The sequence below is a fragment of the Oncorhynchus keta genome, chromosome 10, assembly GCF_023373465.1.
Source record: "Oncorhynchus keta strain PuntledgeMale-10-30-2019 chromosome 10, Oket_V2, whole genome shotgun sequence".
In the NCBI taxonomy this organism is placed as follows: domain Eukaryota; kingdom Metazoa; phylum Chordata; class Actinopteri; order Salmoniformes; family Salmonidae; genus Oncorhynchus; species Oncorhynchus keta.
Window position 1 is genome coordinate 49,673,115 of NC_068430.1, and position 19,851 is coordinate 49,692,965.

Genomic DNA, 19,851 nt, shown 5'->3' on the forward strand with positions numbered 1-19,851 from the left:
CCACAGCTGTCAACCAATCAGCACTCAGGGCTCAAACCAGCCAGTTTAAGAAGTGTTCAATAAGAAACCCCTCACCCAAATAAATGGTCCCCTTCAGCTGTATACAATTATATGAAGGGCAAAGAGCTAAAGCAAGCCATAAGCAAGTGAGTTAAAATAAATTCCATACATTTTTCAGTTAAGGGTTCTAGATCTCTGAAATCTGTCACTTGTGGTTGTTCCTGAGACAGGAATTGGACAGAGGACACATTGTGTACACAAAATGTCAGACAAATCATTACATTACAGGCTGGTGTATTCAACATTTATTTGTCATTTTAAAAACAGTTTGGGACAATCAACATATAAATACATCTCTCCCACACACAAAATAGGCTGTGCACAGCACCAGACAACACATGCGCTCACACACGTGTGCACTCTTACACACACACACTCCTTCACTCAACCCAGGCCCCTGAATAGGATCTCAAAATGTGCAATCACAACAAATGAACAAAAACATTATTAAACTGCATAATCCAGTCTCCTCAAGTAGTCCTCAACAACAGGCAGAATTTTCCATCACTCTGGGGTATTCACTAAGAACCAACTAGAAGCAAACAGGCCAAAACGGGGAGGGACCTACCTGAACTTGTCCAATAAGAGATTCCCGTTTCCATTGCCAAACTTTTTGCTTCAGTTTGCACTAATGAATACACCCCTGAACACGTTAAAAAACCACATTCACCCTGCCCGGGTCGCATATCATATCAAATACTTAATTTGTGATGGGGAAGCAATACACATGTAAAAGAAGGGTACATATTTAGAAATTAAGGCTTGGGATAAACAAGGATAAATATGTCCACTGGCCACTAAAGTATGTTTAGGGTAGCTGAGATTGGCAAAATAAAATATCAGTTTGTAAGGACTGGGGATGAATCAAATGAGTTCAAAAAAATTCTGTTAAGTCCCTCTTCTGGTCAGTGATTCTGTCTTTCATTCTTTCTATGGATGGGGATGTAAAACGAACAACATGGGAGACACAGCAGTCAAAGTTCCTTTCCATATTGAGGGAGATTTTTCAGATTCTTAGTGGTTTTTGCCATGTTAGGAAGCGTGAGTCAGTTTGTAGTCACTTCCCCTTTCCAGATAGGCCCCTCCGGAGACTGATGAACAGGCTGGTTTGCTCGTGTCAAACACTCCACTAAGATACTTTGCCCAGTTCAATCTTCTTCTGGATGGCTTTTGCAGAGTGGTATATCAATGAATCAATGAGTCCAGCCACTGGGAAAAAGATACAAGACACAGTATATAAAATGACACATCTCTGACACACATACAGTAGAACCACTGTCCATATGGTTAATTCCAACAAATGAAAAACATTACCTCCAATACTGCATGGTACCTCCAAACTGAGAAAGCCATCACTAATTATAAACTAGATTAAATTATATTGAAGATTTAGTGAGTGAAAAATGTTTTTTCTATGTGAACTGTATTTGTAAAATGGGAAAGTTAAAACATCTGTGTACGCTATCCCAGTGATAACAATTAAAAAAACATTTAATAATGAAATAAGCTTTATGCAACATCTTTAGCAAACCCATTACACCCTTTTGTTTGTCTGAATGCAGAGGTGCCCACCTGTAAAAACACCCCCTATGATGGCACACACTCCTGTGAGAAAATGAGTGAATGATCTGAAAAAAGAGCAAACATGTTAGATGTAACACACATCTTATTATTTAAATAGGCTACACAATGACAATGCTACAGTTGAAGTTGGAAGTTTACATACACTTATGTTAGAGTCATTAAAACAAATTGATCAACCACTCCACCAATTTATTGTTATCAAACTATAGTTTTGGCCAGTTAGGACATCTACTTTGTGCACAACACAAGTCATTTTTCCAACAATGGTTTACAGACAGATTATTTCACTTATCATTCACTGTATCACAATTCCAGTGGGTCAGAAGTTTACATACACTAAGTTGACTGTGCCTTTAAAACAGCGTGGAAAATTCCAGAAAATGATGTCATTGCTTTAGAAGCTTCTGAAAGGCTAATTGACATCATTTGAATCAATTGGAGGTGTACCTGTGGATGTATTTCAAGGCCTGCTTTCAAACTCAGTGCCTCTTTGCTTGACATCATGGAAAATCTAAAGAAATCAGCCAAGACCTCAGAAAAAAAAATGTAGATCTCCCCAAGTCTGGTTAATCCTTGGGAGGAATTTCCAAATGCCTGAAGGTACCACATTCATCTGTACAAACAATAGTTTGCAAGTATAAACACCATGGGACCACGCAGCCGTCATACCTCTCAGGAAGGAGATGCTTCTGTCTCCTCGAGATGAATGTACTTTGGTGCGAAAAGTGCAAATAAATCCCAGAACAGCAGCAAAGGACCTTGTGAAGATGCTGGAGGAAACAGATGCAAAATGATCTATATCCACAGCAAAACGAGTCCCATATCAACATAACATGAAAGGCCGCTCAGCAAGGAAGAAGCCACTGCTCCAAAACCACCATAAAAAAGCGAGACTACGGTTTGCAACTGCACATGGGGACAAAGATCGTACTTTTTGGCAAAATGTCCTCTGGTCTGATGAACCAAAAATAGAAATGTTTGGCCATAATGGCCATCGTTATGTTTGGAGGAGAAAGGGGGAGCCTTGCAAGCCGAAGAACACATCCCATCCGTGAAGCACGGGGGTGGCAGCATCATGTTATGGGGGTTCTTTGCTGCAGGAGGGCCTGGTGCACTTCACAAAAGAAATGGCTTCATGAGGGAGGAAAATAATGTGGATATATTGAAGCAACATCTCAAAACATCAGTGACTCCTCGGCGCTGACAGAGATAGCCGCATCGCTTTCCAGGGAAACTATGCAGTATTTTGTTTTTTTGTGTGTTATTTCTTAAAATGCTACCGCAGAAAATCTTAGGTTTTATTACATACAGGCACTATTGGATATGAGAGCAATGTCAACTCACCAACATTACGACCAGGAATACGACTTTCCCGAAGTGGATCCTCTGTTTGGCCTACCACCCAGGACAATTGATCGGGTCCCAGCCGGCGACCCAAAACAACGACGCCGTAGAAGGGGCAGACGGAGCGGTCTTCTGGTCAGGCTCCGTAGACGGGCACATCGCGCACTGCCCCCGAGCATACTACTCGCCAATGTCCAGTGTCTTGACAACAAGGTAGACGAAAGCACAGGCACTCAGGTCTGTCCAACGCTGGTCCGACCAATCGGATTCCATGCTTCAAGATTGCTTCGATCACGTGGACTGGGACATGTTCCGCATAACGTCGAACAACAACATTGATGAATACGCTGATTCGGTGAGTGAGTTTATTAGCAAGTGCATCGGTGATGTTGTACCCACAGCGTCTATTTAAAAAAAAAAAAAGTGTAACCTTTATTTAACCAGGCAAGTCAGTTAAGAACAAATTCTTATTTTCAATGACGGCCTGGGAACAATGGATTAACAGCCTGTTCAGGGGCAGAACGACAGATTTGTACCGTGTCAGCTCAGGGGTTTGAACTTGCAACCTTCCGGTTACTAGTCCAACGCTCTAACCACTAAGCATTCCCTGACCAGAAACCGTGGATTGATGGCAGCATTTGCGCAAAACTGAAAGCACGAACCACTGCTTTTAATCAGGGCAAGGTGACAGGAAACATGACCGAATACAAACAGTGTAGCTATTCCCTCCGCAAGGCATTCAAACAAGCTAAGTGTCAGTATAGAGACAAAGTGGAGTCACAATTACACGGCTCAGACACAAGAGGAATGTGGCAGGGTCTATAGTCAATCACGGACTACAAAAGAAAAACCATCCCCGTCACGGACCACAATGCCTTGCTCTCAGACAGACTAAACAACTTTTTTGCTTGCTTTGAGGACAATACAGTGCCACTGACAAAGCGCGCTACCAAAACCGGCGGGCTCTCCTTCACTGTAGCCAACGTGAGTAAAACATTTAAACGTGTTAACCCTCGCAAGGTTGCAGGCCCAGACGGCATCTCCGGCCACATCCTCAGAGCATGCGCAGACCAGCTGGCTGGTGTGTTTACAGACATATTCAATCAATCCTTATCCCAGTCTGCTGTTCCCACATGCTACAAGAGGGCCACCATTGTTCCTGTTCCCAAGAAAACTAAGATAACTGAGCTAAATGACTACCGCCCTGTAGCACTCACTTCCGTCATCATGAAGTGCTTTGAGAGACTAGTCAAGGACCTCCACCCTACCTGACACCCTAGACCCAGTCCAATTTGCTTACCGCCCCAATAGGTCCACAGACAATGCAATCGCCATCACACTGCCCTAACCCATCTGGACAAGAGGAATACCCATGTAAGAATGCTGTTCATTGATTACAGCTCAGCATTTAACACCATAGTACCCTCCAAACTCGTCATTAAGCTCGAGACCCTGGGTCTCGACCCCGCCCTGTGCAGCTGGGTCCTACACTTCCTGACGGGCCACCCCAGAGGGTGAGGGTAGGTAACAACATCTCCACCCTGCTGATCCTCAACACTGGGTCCCCACAAGGGTGCGTTCCCAGCCCTCTCCTGTTCACCCACGACTGCGTGGCCTTGCACACCTCCAACTCAATCATCAAGTTTTAAGACGACACTACAGTGGTAGGCTTGATTACCAACAACGACGAGACGTCCTACAGGGAGGAGGTGAGGGCCCTCGGGAGTGTGGTGTCAGGAAAATAACCTCACACTCAATGTCAACAAAACAAAGGAGCTGATCGTGGACTTCAGGAAACAGCTGAGGGAGCAGCCCCGTATCTACATTGACGGGACAGTAGTGGAGAGGGTGGAAAGATGTAAGTTCCTCTGCGTACACATCACGGACAAACTGAAACGGTCCACCCACACAGACAGCGTGGTGTTGAAGGAGCAGCAGTGCCTCTTCAACCTCAGGAGGCTGAAGAAATTTGGCTTGTCACCAAAAACCCTGACAAACTTTTACAGATGCACAATTGAGAGCATCCTGTCGGGCTGTATGACCGCCTGGTACGGCAGCTGCTCCGCCCATGACAGTAAGGCTCTCCAGAGGGTAGTGAGGTCTGCACAACCCATCTCCGGGTGCAAACTACCTGCCCTCCAGGACACCTACAACACCCGATGTCACAGGAAGGGCAAAAAGATCAAGGACAACAACCACCCGAGCCACTGCCTGTTCACCTCATCCAGAAGGTGAGGTCAGTCCAGATGCATCAAAGCGGGGCACTGAAACAGCTTCCATCTCAAGGCCATCAGACTGTTAAACAGCCATCACTAACATTGAGTGGCTGCTGCCAACATACTGACTCAACTCTAGCCACTTTAATAATGGATAAATTGATGTAATCAATATATCACTAGCCACTTTATAATGCTTACATACCCTACATTACTCATCTCATATGTATGTACTGTACACCATACCATGTACTGCATCTTGCCATCTTGATGTAATTAAATGTATCACTAGCCACTTTAAACAATGGCACTTTATATAATGTTTTCATACCCTACATTATTCATCTCATATGTATATACTGTACTCTATACCATCTACGGCATCTTGCCTATGCCGTTCGGGCATCACTCATTCATATTTTTATGTACATATTCGTATTAATTCCTTTACACTTGTGTGTATAAGGTGGTAGTTGTGAAATTGTTAAGTTATATTACTTATTAGATATTACTGCATGGTCGGAACTAGAAGCACAAGTATTTCGCTACACATACACATGGTTAGCAGATGTTTATGCATGTGACAAATAAACTTGATTTGAGGAAGTTAAAGCTTGGTTGCAAATGGGTCTTCCAAATGGACAATGACCCCAAGCATACTTCCAAAGTTGTGGCAAAATGGCTTAAGTACAATGGTGTCAAGGTATTGGAGTGGCCATCACAAAGCCCTGACCTCAATCCTATAGAAAATGTGTGGGCAGAACTGAAAAAGCATGTGCGAGCAAAGAGGCCAACAAACCGGACTCAGTTACACCAGCTCTGTCAGGAGCAATGGGCCAAAATTCACCCAACTTATTGTGGAAGGCTACCCGAAATGTTTGACCCAAGTTAAACAGTTTGAAGGCAATGCTACCAAATACTAATTGAGTGCATGTAAACTTCTGAACCCACTGGGAATGTGATGTAAGAAATAAAAGCTTAAATAAATAATTATCTAGTATTATTCTGACATTTCACATTCTTAAAATAAAGTGGTGATCCTAACTCACTTAAAAAAGGGAATTTTGAAGAGAATGTGAAGAATTGTGAAAAACTGAGTTTAAATGTAGTTGGCTAAGGTGTATGTAAACTTCTGACTTCAACTGTATATGGATTTTCAATTTTGTTTTAAGCTACCTACCGCTGTTTCTCTGTGAATTTCACCATCATGGGGGAGAGTTCATATAATACAAACACCCCAGGTAGGCCCTGGTCTCCGATCAGCCCATTGGCTACTTTCTCATGTCGGGTCACAGAGAATTGGTTTGTTTTAACCACCTGTAAGACACAAGCAATACAAAAGACTTCCCTGTTTGTCCATGAAGCCTAAGTACCTTTCTTAGCATGCATAAACAGTCATGCACAGGGAAATATACAACAATTAATTCCCTTAATTTATTTTATAGCTATATCACATTTAAATTAACTCCATCAAATAGCTAAAATGTGTTGGTACGGTCAATAACTACCCACCTGAGTTCATTTCACAGCTGTCATGTCTAATGTATACTCACCTCTCCATCCCATTTCACGTAGATGGTTGGGACAATCTTCACAAAGTACTGATACATCATGGATGCTGGAATAAAACAAGTGATTGTTTTGTAATGTGTAGCAGCAGAGCCCATGTAGTCTGCAGAAATGCAACATTTCACTCAGCATGAACGCAGGGTGGCGCTATAGATTGACACCACATAATTAGCAGGCTACACACCAATGAGCATTCTGAGTCTTTTTGGTGAGCAGGATCTTTTTGCTCTGTTCACCTAAAAGAGCCATTCACTTGGCTCACAAACAACTCTTCATTCAGTGCTTAGAAAAATAGCATATGTCTAATGTAAAGCCTAAAACGTTGCCTACCATTATCTCAGATTGTGAAATGAGAGTTCAAATACATTTTTTACATGACAAAATTACATTCACATCAACGGGGCTGTAGTGGAACGAGTCGAGAGCTTCAAGTTCCTTGGTGTCCACATCACCACCAAACTACGATGTTCCAAATACACCAAGACAGTCGTGAAGAGGGCACGACAATGCCTTTTCCCACTCAGGAGACCAGATCCTCAACAAGTTCTACAGCTGCACCATCGAGAGCTGGTTGCATCACCGCCTGGCATATCAACTGCTTGGCATATGACCACAAGCCTGCGACAGAGGGCAGTGTGTACGGCCCAGTACATCACTGGGGTCAAGCTTCCTACCATCCAGGACCTCTACTACCAGTTACTTTTTAAAAACTTTTTTAGTAAATATTTTCTTAAAAAACGGCATTGTTGGTTTAGGGCTTGTAAGTAAACATTTCATGGTAAGGACTACTGTTGTATTCGGCGCATGTGACAAATACATTTTGATCTACAAAAAAAAAAATCAGTCAAGAATTACCATCTTCAGAGAATGTTAGTATAACTTATCTCCAGATAATCGATGCCTGGGGCTCAAATTTGCAGTATATCCTTTCACAGATGTGATTCGGTTCTCGACGTTCACAAAAGGGATCATTTCTATCGGGTCAACCCATCAAGTGACCGGAAGTTATTTATTTTTTACTGACTCGGATCTTTTCAACTCGTCCAGTCAGAAGAACGAATCTGTTGACTAACTTCGTTCATTTGAGTCAGTAATGCCCAGAGCACGGTGGACCCCTATCGTTGAACACACCCCCCACCCCCGAAATAGTCATAATTCTACAAGCCTCTCGTTCACCATTAGGGGTTTATTGGAGCGGTCATTTGTGACACTTGTAGAAGCGTGCTTTAAACAAATGTACATTTGTTGAATGCTAAGCTTACAAATACGACTATTTATTGGTACATTTGAAACGGAGATCTAGTTTGGCCGCAAAAGGACTAGATCGTGAATGACTCTTGGCGAAATGCATTATTGCTTGACTGCCGTGAGTGTGATTCATTCGCGAAATGCAGGAACACAAACGATTCGTTCTCGAGTTTGTTGAGCAGAGTCTGTGTATGTTATGGTTCTTCAAAGCTGTGTCCATCATAATATTCAATAGTCAACTGCATTCATTTTTGCACCATGCTATCAACTATCTATTCCAGGTCGCAGTTGTAAATGAGAACTCGTTCTCAACTAGCCTACCTGGATAAATAAAGGTAAAATACATTTACAAAATCTGTTCTCTATGCTGCCTGCAGCATTATCTATTTTCCTGCGCACATATGACAGAGTTGTTGTTCGGAACGCGTTTGAATCCTGCTGTAGAATTCATTGCAGCTAGCAGGTCAAAGGAACGACTAAAATGAACGACTCACTCAGAAAAACGAATCGTTCACGAACTGATCTTTGTCTCCACTGCGTTGGTTTCGCAATCCTCTCAAGTAATGGCCGCCTGTTAGTACAGCATTCCAAACTACCTCGTCTCATCGAAAAGGGGTTTCTTCTCTAGTGACCGATAACTCACATTACGCAATAAACCAAGGTAAGTGCTGCTTAGAGTGAATAATAGTGATGATAGAAAAATATATGTAGTCGGGCGTTAACTATCTTTTCAAATGTCTTCAAGGCCTGACCTAGGTGACATGCAAACCAGTTAGCTAGCCAAAACGCAGCTAGCTAGCTGGGTAAACAGAAGCTCGAGATAAAGGGTGGACAACGTTCGTGACATTAGCTACATATCAATCTGTTTTCGGTGGCAAATGTCTGTCTTGTGCAAATAACGTTGATAGTTTAGCTAGCTAACTCCGCGAGCTTAACTTGCCGTTTAAGCTTAGCCACTGGTGTAGTCTTACGACGTAGCAAGCTAGCTACAAACGCCTAGCTAGCGCAACTGATTCATGAACCTGCCATGCATTTTGATGGTTGTGCTTTCTTTCAATACAGATGCCAGTGGCAGTAGGACCGTATGGCCAGCAACAGCCAGCCTGCATTGACAGAATTAAAATGGGATTCATGATGGGCTTCGCTGTTGGGATGGCAGCTGGTGCCATGTTTGGAACCTTTTCCTGTCTAAGGTTAGTTAAGTTAACCCAACGTCTAGCTATCTACCTATTACAAGTAATCCTACACTGAAATGCAATACACTTTGTAAGAATACAATAGTGTGTTTGGGCATCATATTTCTTTACATGATTTTGTCGCAGGCATCCACACTGCATATTGTGGTTTGTTCAATAGAACTATTGTTTTTTCATTTTGTTCAAATGCTGTATTTTTTCTTCCCTCAGGGTTGGCATGAGAGGCAGAGAGCTGATGGGAGGAGTTGGGAAGACAATGATGCAGAGTGGAGGCACATTTGGTACATTTATGTCCATTGGGATGGGCATCCGCTGCTGAGACCACCTACCATACTTACTGAAAATTACATAGTGGGACTTTTGTCATAACTCATTCCCATGTCACACTTTGTCCCAGAACGATGGAGAAATGTCAATAAATGCTGTGATTTCAATTGCTGGTAGTAGGCCAAATGTTTGGTGTGGGGCTTTTGATAAATGGGATGACTAACCTTGTGGTGCTGCAACATCTGTACCATCCAAAGGATTGACGATACCAGGGTAGTCTCTCCCAAAGGACAGATGCTTGATAAAGTGAGTCATGTTGATCTGTAGGACAACACAAATAAGTGCTCACGTGTATGGAGAACATTGCCTGGGCAAGACAAGATTTGTCAAATGTACTTACGTTGTCTAGTCCAAAACTCTGCAGATCATGAACTGAAAATAATTTGAGACAAGATGTTAGTAATGCTGTGATCTGATAGCATCATCAGTTATGTTCTGGCAGTTATGAGGGCTTACTACTCAATCTACGACTCTCCCATTACAAGTTATAATTGTTTAGCGCCTCTGAAATGTGATCTAGATTACTCCAATAAAGATCAAACCAACAATCACATGCTGGTTATTCAAAAGGACTGTTTTAAACCACAAGTTAGAAGCAGCTTTGGTCGTCTTCGCTAGGCTTTAATTTAATAACAGGGTCAATTCTGACTGACAACCTCTTCATAAACAAAGTTTGATATTTGACTGGATCAATTTAGAAGGGAGGGATGTGGCCTGAGTGCCAGTCTGTTTGTGCTCTTACGTCAACTCATTGTCCTGACAAGGACAGCAAGGGAGTAGAGAAGAGCACAAACAGATCTGGGACCAGGGTAAGGGGGGGACGTTTACTACAAAAATAAAAGCTACAAAAGATGGACTTACTTTCCACAGCGTGCACTGCAGAAAGAAGAGAGAAGAGTCACTATATGACGCATGTTGGGCTACATAGAAAAAGAGGCTGGCCAAAGGCAATATGCCTCTGAAGGGGGTTCATCACATCTGGTATTTCATATATGGCCAAATTGTTATCAAAAAGGGATTCTTGTCTCTTATTTCTGCCTTTAAGCAGACATGGACAGTAGTACTAGTCTAGTAAATAAAATCAGCATTGAGCTGGTGAATCCTTCTGCTCTATACTTTCTGTACATGATGTTTGATGTTTATGACAAAAGAAACCTTTCAATGCCTCCAAGCAAGTTGAGAGTATAGTACTTTGGGCCTACAACTTCATCTCGTTATGTACCATGCTACTCTATCAGCAATTCTTGAGAAATAAGTTATTAGGGTAAATGAAATTACAACAGTGCCTCAATGACAAATATGCCTGTATTGTCACACAGTTACATCAGGAAGAATATTTATAGTAACGACTTCTGTTATTATGCCCGCTTCCACAGTTGGAGTGCAATTCAGACTTCTGTCAAGCCGAGTAACATGATTTAATTTGTAAAATCCATTGCAATAAATGTTTTGCAATCAGTATGCCAAACAAATTAATACATTTGACATTCATTTTTATCCAGAGTGTAAGTGTCAATGCAAAATAACTTGATTAGTATGTTAGTGTTATCAGTAGGCAACAATGATAAAGCAAGTGAGTCAATTATCCATTTACAGTCAAAACATTACGTTTATATGTAGAAAAAAAGAGCTACTTAGTTTGACACATTTTCACCTCTGCCATAAAGATCAGATGTTTTCATGAGAAAAAAAAGCTAAAATGAATTACTGAGACTGCAGCGGATCCTATTAGGAAAGAACGGAAGAAGTCTAGCATAAGACAACGAAAGGAACGATGAAAAAGAAAAACATGCACCATTTACAAAAGGATTTACTGGAAAGATTAGTTATGGATGCACTAGAAATGCCTACTGGCATTAGTGACTTGCAAGTGAACTTACCGGTTAACATTGGTCTTTCCTTGCTATCGTCTGAGAATGTGCTAGGGGCAAACTACACTACAAAAGGGTCTGTACCAGGTCTGAGACAGACTGTTTTAATAAATCACAAGGTGTTTCTGGTAGCAAGTAAGCAATTTTTCGATTCCCAACCCAAATCAGTCTGCTACCCATTTGTCTTTATGCAATTCAGAGGATTGACTTTCTGTCATGGGTAAAATAATTCTTATTTTCCTTGGATAATTGATATAAGACCAGGGGACCAACCCATTTCGACCAGGGTTGCGTTTACATAGGCAGCCCAATTCAGATCAGTATGAATGCACAAATCTGATCAAATTTGTGGACAGTCAGAAAAAAAGATTGGATACAGAAAGAAAATCAGATTTGGGTTGTCCACACTTAGGATAGTAAAATGCAGGTCTTACCATGAACATGGGACTGCTGGAAACTCTTTCCAGGGGCAAAGTGGAAATTTCCTGCCACCTAACAAAAAAACAAAGAGTTTAAAGACAGACAATGAACGTAATATTTACAGATTGAAAATGTATATAAATGCATTAAAGCACCTCACAAAATATAACTTCCAGTTACAGTACTCTTCCATTCCTATTTCTTTTTAAATAACCACACAGAATTATGCTCCCAAAAAGTGATGATTCATTTGTTGTTGTTTCTAACAAATCATGTTGTTTTTATCCTGACCATTTGAAGACCAGGCAATGGTTTAAACACTGTCAACCATTTTTTTATTTTATTTTACCTTTATTTAACTAGGCAAGTCAGTTAAGAACAAATTCTTATTTTCAATGACGGCCTAGGAACAGTGCCTGTTCAGGGGCAGAACGACAGATTTGTACCTTGTCAGCTCGGGGGTTTGAACTTGCAACCTTCCGGTTACTAGTCCAACGCTCTAACCACTAGGCTACGCTGCCGCCCCAACTGTCAGCCATTAAATAAAACATCCCCTTGGAGTGTAAATCAGAGTGCGAGTACTGACTATTCTTTTGATTATGAACTTAGCCAACTTATCCGTTGAAGACTAGTTACCTTGTTGACCTCCAGAAAGCCGTAGATCTGGCAGCCCTCGTTTTTCTGCTCCTGCATCTTTTGGCTGAAGCCCTCCCTCTTGCACTGCTCAATGGTGTCGGGGTTCTTGAAGGCCCAACCCCGCCTGCGATAGGCTTCTCGTACATCATCGCAGGTGTTACAGCACCTACAAGAAAAGCACAGGAAATATGTCAATGTCACATTAACATTTTGGACAATAGATAATCTCATTCATTCATGGTCTATGTTCTGAAAAATATATAAGGTCTTAAAAAGGTGGGATGGCAGTCATATTTTAAAACAAAACCTCAAATACATTGTAGCAAGTCCAATTTCACAGTCAAGGGATTTTAGTTATGAAATTGACAGAGAAACCCCCTTTTCCATCATGGGAAGATGGTGTAGTAGATGCACTCTATGTTCTGTAATGCCTTGGAAGGCATTCATGTCTTGGAAACTCACTTCAAATCTTCCATCTCTGCTCCGTAGCAGCTTTCACAGCGCTCAGGATCTAGCTTACTGGGGTCAAAAATGTCACCTTCCTCTTGTCCCAAATCTACATGAGATGACAAAACAAATTCCATGACAGAGTGAAAAACATGAACTATTTAATACAATTCATACAGCTTATATTTCCCTATGAGGGAGAACCGCACTGCTCTCCAAGGTATAGAATGCTCTTCAAGAAATATAATGACATTGCAAGCAAGCTAATTAACAAGATGGTTACCGTGCTTCTCTGCCTCTGTAGTGACAGGATTGCTCTCCTTGTCGAGTCTTTGCTTGAACAGGTTGTGTTCCACATCCAACTGCTGCTCTCCAGCAACATCCATGGCATCAATGCTTAGATCTGAAGGACAAGGTGGTGTTACAAATGGCATATACTTCAACTGTGCAATTACCCTATAGCTTCATGTACATCTGTGCAATTACCCTAAAGAGATTACCGAAGATTTTAAGTTGAAGTAGGCCTAACCTTACACATTCAGATAAAATGTCATATTTTGTTCCTCGTCCTTGTTTATAATTTCATATAAACAAGCACATATAGGGGTTAATTGTGCACATGTAAGTTAATGTGATGATGCATGCTAGGTCTGAACACAAGTCTTTTTCTAAAGTTACTTACAGGCACATGGCATGTTAGGAAATATCACATCAATGTTGATTTTCAGTTTGTCTCCTCGTGATGTGTCCACAAACAATTCAGGATGGACCTGGGTTGGCAGAACGATATTAATTTTTGCAAGTCATAAAGCAGTGTACTTAAAGTGTGGACCGGGCCCAATAGCTGGAGTTTCAAAGAATTGTGGGTAAAAGTTATGACAGATGGCTTAATAAGAAAAACACAACATTTGTTATATTCTAATCATACTCAAATAGGCCAGTCATTGTATTTTAGCACTTCAACCACCATTGAAATGTTACTATTCCCAGTTGCCCAGGTGGCAATGGAGTGGAAATTAACTGTCTGATTAATCAGTCTATAACACACAATTAATTGTTTTTATACAGCCTGAAACATTGAAGTGCAAAATCATGTAAATGTTCCTTACAATCCAAAATGTTGAATATATAGGTATTTTTATGTACTCTGACGGTTGTCTGTGAGGCTTGTCCTGCAGCCACCCTACATTTTTTTTTACAACATATCCACATGAAAGTATTGTTTACACTACTTTTTAGAGAGCTGGTAGGTATATAGTTCTGTTGGCTTGTATTTCCGGTGTGTATTTTAAATCTACTGACACAACCGATGTAAACACTACTGAATTACATTCCCTCACATTCAGCTGGCAGTGGCAAACCTACCAGCTCTTTAAAAAGTTGGGTAAGCAATACTTTCCTTACTCTACCAGTTGCACAGACAACCAGTAAAGTTCAAATGTAATTTTATTCAACATTCTGGCTTGTAAGGAACATTTAAACAATTTTGCACTCCAATGTTTCAGGCTGTACATACCAATTAATCATGCATTAGAGCCTGATTAATCAGACCAAAATTTTACTTGATATTTAATTAGACATTTTTTTAAATTGCAAAGGGCTTGGCTGAAAGTTTGAATACCACTGTCTGTCTTAAGTGTTTACAAACTAGAATAAGTGTGACATGCAAAGCTTGAACCTAAACAGAGTAGCAAGCTAGATGTTTAGTTCCCTGTTCTCCTAGCCGACTAAACTCAACGATTTACAATGGAGTTGAGCGGCGACTAGTGTAAATGCAAGCTATTCTTTGGGTGCTGAAATATGCTTTTGATAAAAATGTTATTTTATGCGATGTTAGAACTCCAGTCCGCTCTCACAATTCGCCACTCAACTCCATTGTTCTCCTAGTTGCCTGTTCTCCCGTAGAGAATCGTTCAGTGTGGTCCACACAGAGCAAGCCACTTATTAATTATTATTTTACCCCCTTTTTTCTCCCAAATTTCATAGTATCCAATTGGTAGTTTACAGTCCTGTCCCATCACTGCAACTCCTGTACAGAGGCGAAGGTCGAGAGCCGTGCATCCTCCGAAACACAATTCAACCATGCTGCACTGTTTCTTGACACAATTCCCGCTTAACCCGGAAGCCAACCGCACCAATGTGTCGGAGGAAGCGCCGTACAACTGGCAACCGTGTCAGTGTGCATTGCGCCCGGTCTGCCACAGGAGTCACTAGTGCGCAGTGGGACAGGAACATCCCTGCTGGCCAAACCCTCCCTTAACTCAGATGACCCTGTGCGCCACCCCATGGTTCTCCCGGTCGTGGTCCGGCTGCGACAGAGCCTGAACTCGAACCAGGTTCTCTAGTGGCACAGCTAGCACTGAGATGCACTGCGCCACTCGGGAGGCCCTAGAGCTAGCTTCTTAACCACATACCTGGCTGGCATACCTGCACTAGTGTACCTGACTATTTTCAGAAAGAAATCACATGAACTCACCTCCTTAGTGAGATAATACTGCAACTCTGAGAAGAACAGGATCAACATGATGAGACCACTTATGATGGTGACTGTAAAAGGGGTAAAGACAAAAATGCATGTCAGAATATCACCAAATCCCATTGATTTTTAGCAAACTATTGTAGCTAGTCATCCGTTTCCCCCCCAGATGTAGAAACACTTAACATAAGGTCTATGCTTCATGTAGGCTTACCCTGGAGTGACGTTTTGATAACCATGTAAATCTCTCTCCGACAAGGTGAATTTTATCAAGATATTCAGCTCTATTTAAAAAAATACAAAAATAAATCCAGATTGGAAAATACTAATTAGCATCAAAACAAATCACTGCAAGCTCCTGCACATCATCTTTAGCTTGCACCTTTGCTAAGAGATAAATATAAAGAAATGTAGCCAATGTATGAATTACTAAACTTAGCTAACATTAGATATTTAATCCAGAGATTTTTACCATTGTCTCAATTCGGCAGTCTCCTCCAGATCATCATGTCATTTGTAGTTCTTAATGAATACCACATTAGCAGCTAATTTGTGTTTCATTTGTTGTGGGTACAGGCAAATAAATAGATAAGTCACCATGTCTGAGAGAGTTACACGGTTTTCAAAATGTCACGCCAGGATAAACCTACATGAAACACAGACCTTATTAAAATTGTTCTAGAATCCCCTATGGTAAAAATAAATTAATGGTGGAAAAACGATTGTAACCATTTCCCTGTTTGACCGCGAGGTTTGATGGGTATTACACTCATACTATGGTACTCTATAGTCCAAGGACCTTACATGTTCTGTTTAGAAGCGAATTGGCTCTGGCAGACAAAACAGCCAATACTACCATACAGACATGAATCGATTCTCAACTACGGTACGGTTCTATAAACGTATAAAGCCCTCACATAAAAATAATTTCACAAATGCTAAATATACACTTACTGTACGCTGTTTTAACAGTTGCAGCTGACAGTATTTTTCAGTGACAACACGTTTGTGGCATCTTCTTCCGTTAACACACAGGTGTTCGGAGACTTAGTTGTACGCCTCTGCCTTCTGTCTGTTTTCCGTAAACAAGCGCTCTAAACATGAAAATAAGGCTGTGTGGGAACCCTAACAATAAAATGTGTAGTAATGTAAGATTATTTCTGGGTGATAGGAAAAGGTACATTCCTTTCGTTTCCAAAAACCGTACCGCAAGCGATGCGTTTTAACGTTCAGAACGAGCATCGGGGCTCTTAACAAAAGTTCGCCGGCCAAAAGATAATATCGTCAATATAGGCGCTCAAGGTAGTTAGCGTCTATGAATGGGTTATGCTACTGCTAGCAATTGGGGATAATATTAGTGTTATGCTTGTAACTAGAACTCTGCACAAAAAAATACTCACCTGTAGCTCCACCGCATGTTTTAATTCGGAAATCCTCAAGCGTTTTCGGATATGCATCAAATTGTTTCAGTTTATTTAGTGTGTCCATCTTCTTTCATACCATCGGCTGAAAGAATTCCTGACACATCAGTCCTCGACATTCACTTCCGGTACACAAGGCGTGCATGCGTAAGGAACCAATCAGCGTTGACCGCACAAGGGTCTACAATTGACTACAATTTGGGAGTTTTGTATAAACTAGCAGAATTAAAGGCGCTTCATGGTCAATCTGATGTCTGCATTGGCCATGCAGTATTTACAGTAGAAGGCAGGGCATTCATACTTATTGCTATTTGCAGAGCTGTTGTGAAGGAAGTTGTCTAGGAAGGGAGTTAGTTTATACACAGGGCTGGTCCTTGCCGTTCTACCGCCATTGGCGAGACCAAAAATGACACCCTGCAAAACTAGAATAGTTCCAGTAAGCAAAATGACGTTGAAAATACGTCTAAAATACGAATTTTCCAGACCCTGAAGTTAGGTTAAATTTAGGTTCTGAATGAAAGGGGGAACGTTTTTTTTCCCCGTATGTTTAAAATGTTTATTTTCCAGGACGCTGAAAGGGCATTTTCCGGACGTTGAAAAATATGTATTTTCCTGATGTTGAAATCCGGTTCATTTTCAGTTCTGAATGAAAGTTGAAAATAAGTAATTTATAGACGTTTATGTTTGGGCCAAATCAAGTCTTGTCCAGACCGGACAAAGTCTGAACCATACATAGACGTCTATGATTGGTTCAGATTTGGTGCGGACCGGACCAAAAATCTGTCATTGGACGTTGAAATCAAGGCCTGTCTGGACTGCACCAAATTGCAACCGTCCATGTTTTAGGCCCACCGTTTGTGTATTGGCTTTATTCATTCGGATTCCCGTGGCTAAATAAATGTGGCTATTTAAACTCTGAATATCAGGTACCCAACTTTTTCAAGAGTTATCGCGAGCCTATTTGCAATGTGTTTACACAGCGGGAAATGCAGAGGTATTTTATTTTTTGCTATGATCAGCTTGTCAAAAATGTACAGATACAAACTTGAAACCACTGATCATGACAATAGGGTGAAACACCTGGACATAATTTGTGTTTGTCAATTCCATACTGTCCATTTTACTTTGACCTGTCATGTTTTTATGATATGTTTGTTAACAGTGCATTTTTTTATTTGATTGAGCGCCAATTAGGTTAGGCTATTTGATCGGAGAAACCTGCATGATGTAAAAAAGTGTAGGTCCTCATTACGTTGTCATACACTTTATGTCCAGCCTGTTGGCTCCAGAAAAAAGCCACATTTATACCATATTCTATATCTGATACAAGATTTATGTTCATTTTTGGGGGGGACAGAACGCCCGTGGAGCGCTGGGAATGGACAAGCAAAATATTTTGTGCCTTTGACAAAATGGGCATTGCTTACCAAAGGGCGGCATCAGCGCTTACCTAAAAAATACATATGCTACTGGTTGAGAGATTGTTTTGGGGCAAAATTATGAGGTTTTATGTGGTGGTGGTGCGTCTGGATCAATTTAGCTCAGAAAAGGCTGCCCTAATCAATCTGCCGCCTAATAATGAGCAGGCTGGCGGTGTTTATACAGGACCTCACGCACCACCAACCAATCATGTCAAAGCAAAGCTCTAAGTAGCCCTCCACAAAGTTACAACATTTGAGAGGCGCATAGCGGAGCTTTATGGAGCTTGATTTGGCTTCTGAAGCTCCGCGATTGAGTCACATCCTCCAACCACATTTCAGATCAAGCATAAATTGGCTTTTAGAAAATCGTTTTCAGTAGTAAACATACGCTGCGGTTTAATTCTAACATTAGATTATTCAAATATCCAAACTTGTTTTATTGTATAGCGCTATATAATGCTTCAGGGCTAATTTTGTTAGCATTTTGGCATGTTTTTCTAGATTCAGAACTGAAAACATTTATAAAGGAAACATTATCCCTTAGATCTAGCACAGCAAATACATCAATAGTGTAAGCATACGTTGACAAAGAACATCTTAAGGGGGTAGCCATCAGTGACGAAGTTAACAAATACTCAAGATATATTGCCTCAAAATAAAAGTTCAATATAAACATTTGTAAACTATGAAATGATTCATTTGAAAATCTCCAATAACAATTCTGATCTTTCAGCGAGCTGACGTTTAGAATACAATCTGACAAGAGATGTTTTACAGAGTTGACAAATTCTATCCATTCAAGGTGTATGTATACAAAGTAGCAATTTTGTTTTTCCTAAATTGCTTCGACTCTAAAAACCTTAAAATAAACATTTGAACCAAAATGCAGATCCCATCTCAGGCAGTTGGAGTTGTATATGGATGTGATCATGGTGAATTCAAAATTGTTACAAATAAGCCAAAAATATATAAAATTGTTAAAAATAAGCCATGCTCAGTCATGATGTATTTAGGATTTTAGACAAAAGTCAGAGGGCTATTGCAAGAAACTACATTAGATCCTTTTTTGCAGTTATTAATAGCCAGTTCTTAGAATTGAACAGAGTTTGAAATTAGGATTTTTGCTCTGGACAAGGGCAATTCCCGGCCTCGAGCCGACATAGAAATTAATAAACAATTCCAAAAGCAAAACATTCCCCTTATAAAATTCACCTTAAATGTAAAAATTAACCTCAAATAATGCAACAGTTTTCAACTATAAAAATAAATTTTCCTTGCTGGACAAGGATTATCCAGACTTTTAAGAATCCCTATATTGACGATATTATCTTCTGGCCAGGAGACTTGCGGTATGGTTTTTGCAAACAAAAGGAAAATTAAATGTTAAAATGTGTAGAAAGTGTATGAACCACATCAAGACAAGACATTTGTGGCATAGGTGCATTGCAGAACATGGTCAGAGGTTATAACATGGTTTATTCGGTACACCAGTGTTTATTCAATATTTACACAACAAAGTGTAGAGAACCCATGATGTGACAGATTCCCAACAGCACAAGGTTGCAGGACTTGAGTCCCATCAAAGAACAGGTTAACCATTAGACAACAACCTGGA

At 40.8% G+C, this 19,851-nt stretch overlaps 2 protein-coding genes across 3 annotated transcripts; one reads left to right on the top strand and one right to left on the bottom strand.

Annotated features, from left to right (window-relative positions):
* Positions 1–282: 282 nt before the first annotated feature.
* Positions 283–17,195, bottom strand: ergic3 (ERGIC and golgi 3). 2 transcript variants are annotated; one of them, XM_035778507.2, is made up of 14 exons: positions 16,795–17,195; positions 15,395–15,465; positions 13,601–13,688; positions 13,202–13,321; positions 12,934–13,027; positions 12,472–12,637; positions 11,850–11,907; positions 10,406–10,420; positions 9,885–9,916; positions 9,709–9,805; positions 6,758–6,822; positions 6,385–6,521; positions 1,633–1,688; positions 283–1,269 (listed from the first exon to the last, which is right to left on the bottom strand). In XM_035778507.2, the coding sequence occupies exons 1-14, from the start codon at positions 16,880–16,882 to the stop codon at positions 1,190–1,192; spliced, it is 1,167 nt and encodes a 388-aa protein (XP_035634400.1). In that variant the 5' UTR covers positions 16,883–17,195; the 3' UTR covers positions 283–1,189. The 2 variants fall into 2 exon arrangements, with proteins under 2 accessions (XP_035634400.1, XP_035634401.1); XM_035778508.2 differs by lacking the exon at positions 10,406–10,420 and having other exon boundaries at positions 16,795–17,193.
* romo1 (reactive oxygen species modulator 1) lies at positions 8,515–10,095 on the top strand. Its single transcript, XM_035778509.2, has 3 exons — positions 8,515–8,682; positions 9,084–9,214; positions 9,428–10,095. The coding sequence occupies exons 2-3, from the start codon at positions 9,084–9,086 to the stop codon at positions 9,534–9,536; spliced, it is 240 nt and encodes a 79-aa protein (XP_035634402.1). The 5' UTR covers positions 8,515–8,682; the 3' UTR covers positions 9,537–10,095.
* Positions 17,196–19,851: the final 2,656 nt, after the last annotated feature.

Coding starts and splice junctions, on each gene's coding strand:
- romo1 (XM_035778509.2), top strand. CDS start 9,084: ATGCCAGTGGCAGTAGGACCGTATGGCCAGCAACAGCCAGCCTGCATT. Junction 9,215..9,427: donor GGAACCTTTTCCTGTCTAAG/GTTAGTTAAGTT, acceptor TTCTTCCCTCAG/GGTTGGCATGAGAGGCAGAG.
- ergic3 (XM_035778507.2), bottom strand. CDS start 16,882: ATGGACACACTAAATAAACTGAAACAATTTGATGCATATCCGAAAACG. Junction 9,806..9,884: donor AGAGTTTTGGACTAGACAAC/GTAAGTACATTT, acceptor GTTGTCCTACAG/ATCAACATGACTCACTTTAT. Junction 1,270..1,632: donor CATAGGGGGTGTTTTTACAG/GTGGGCACCTCT, acceptor TCTTTTTCCCAG/TGGCTGGACTCATTGATTCA.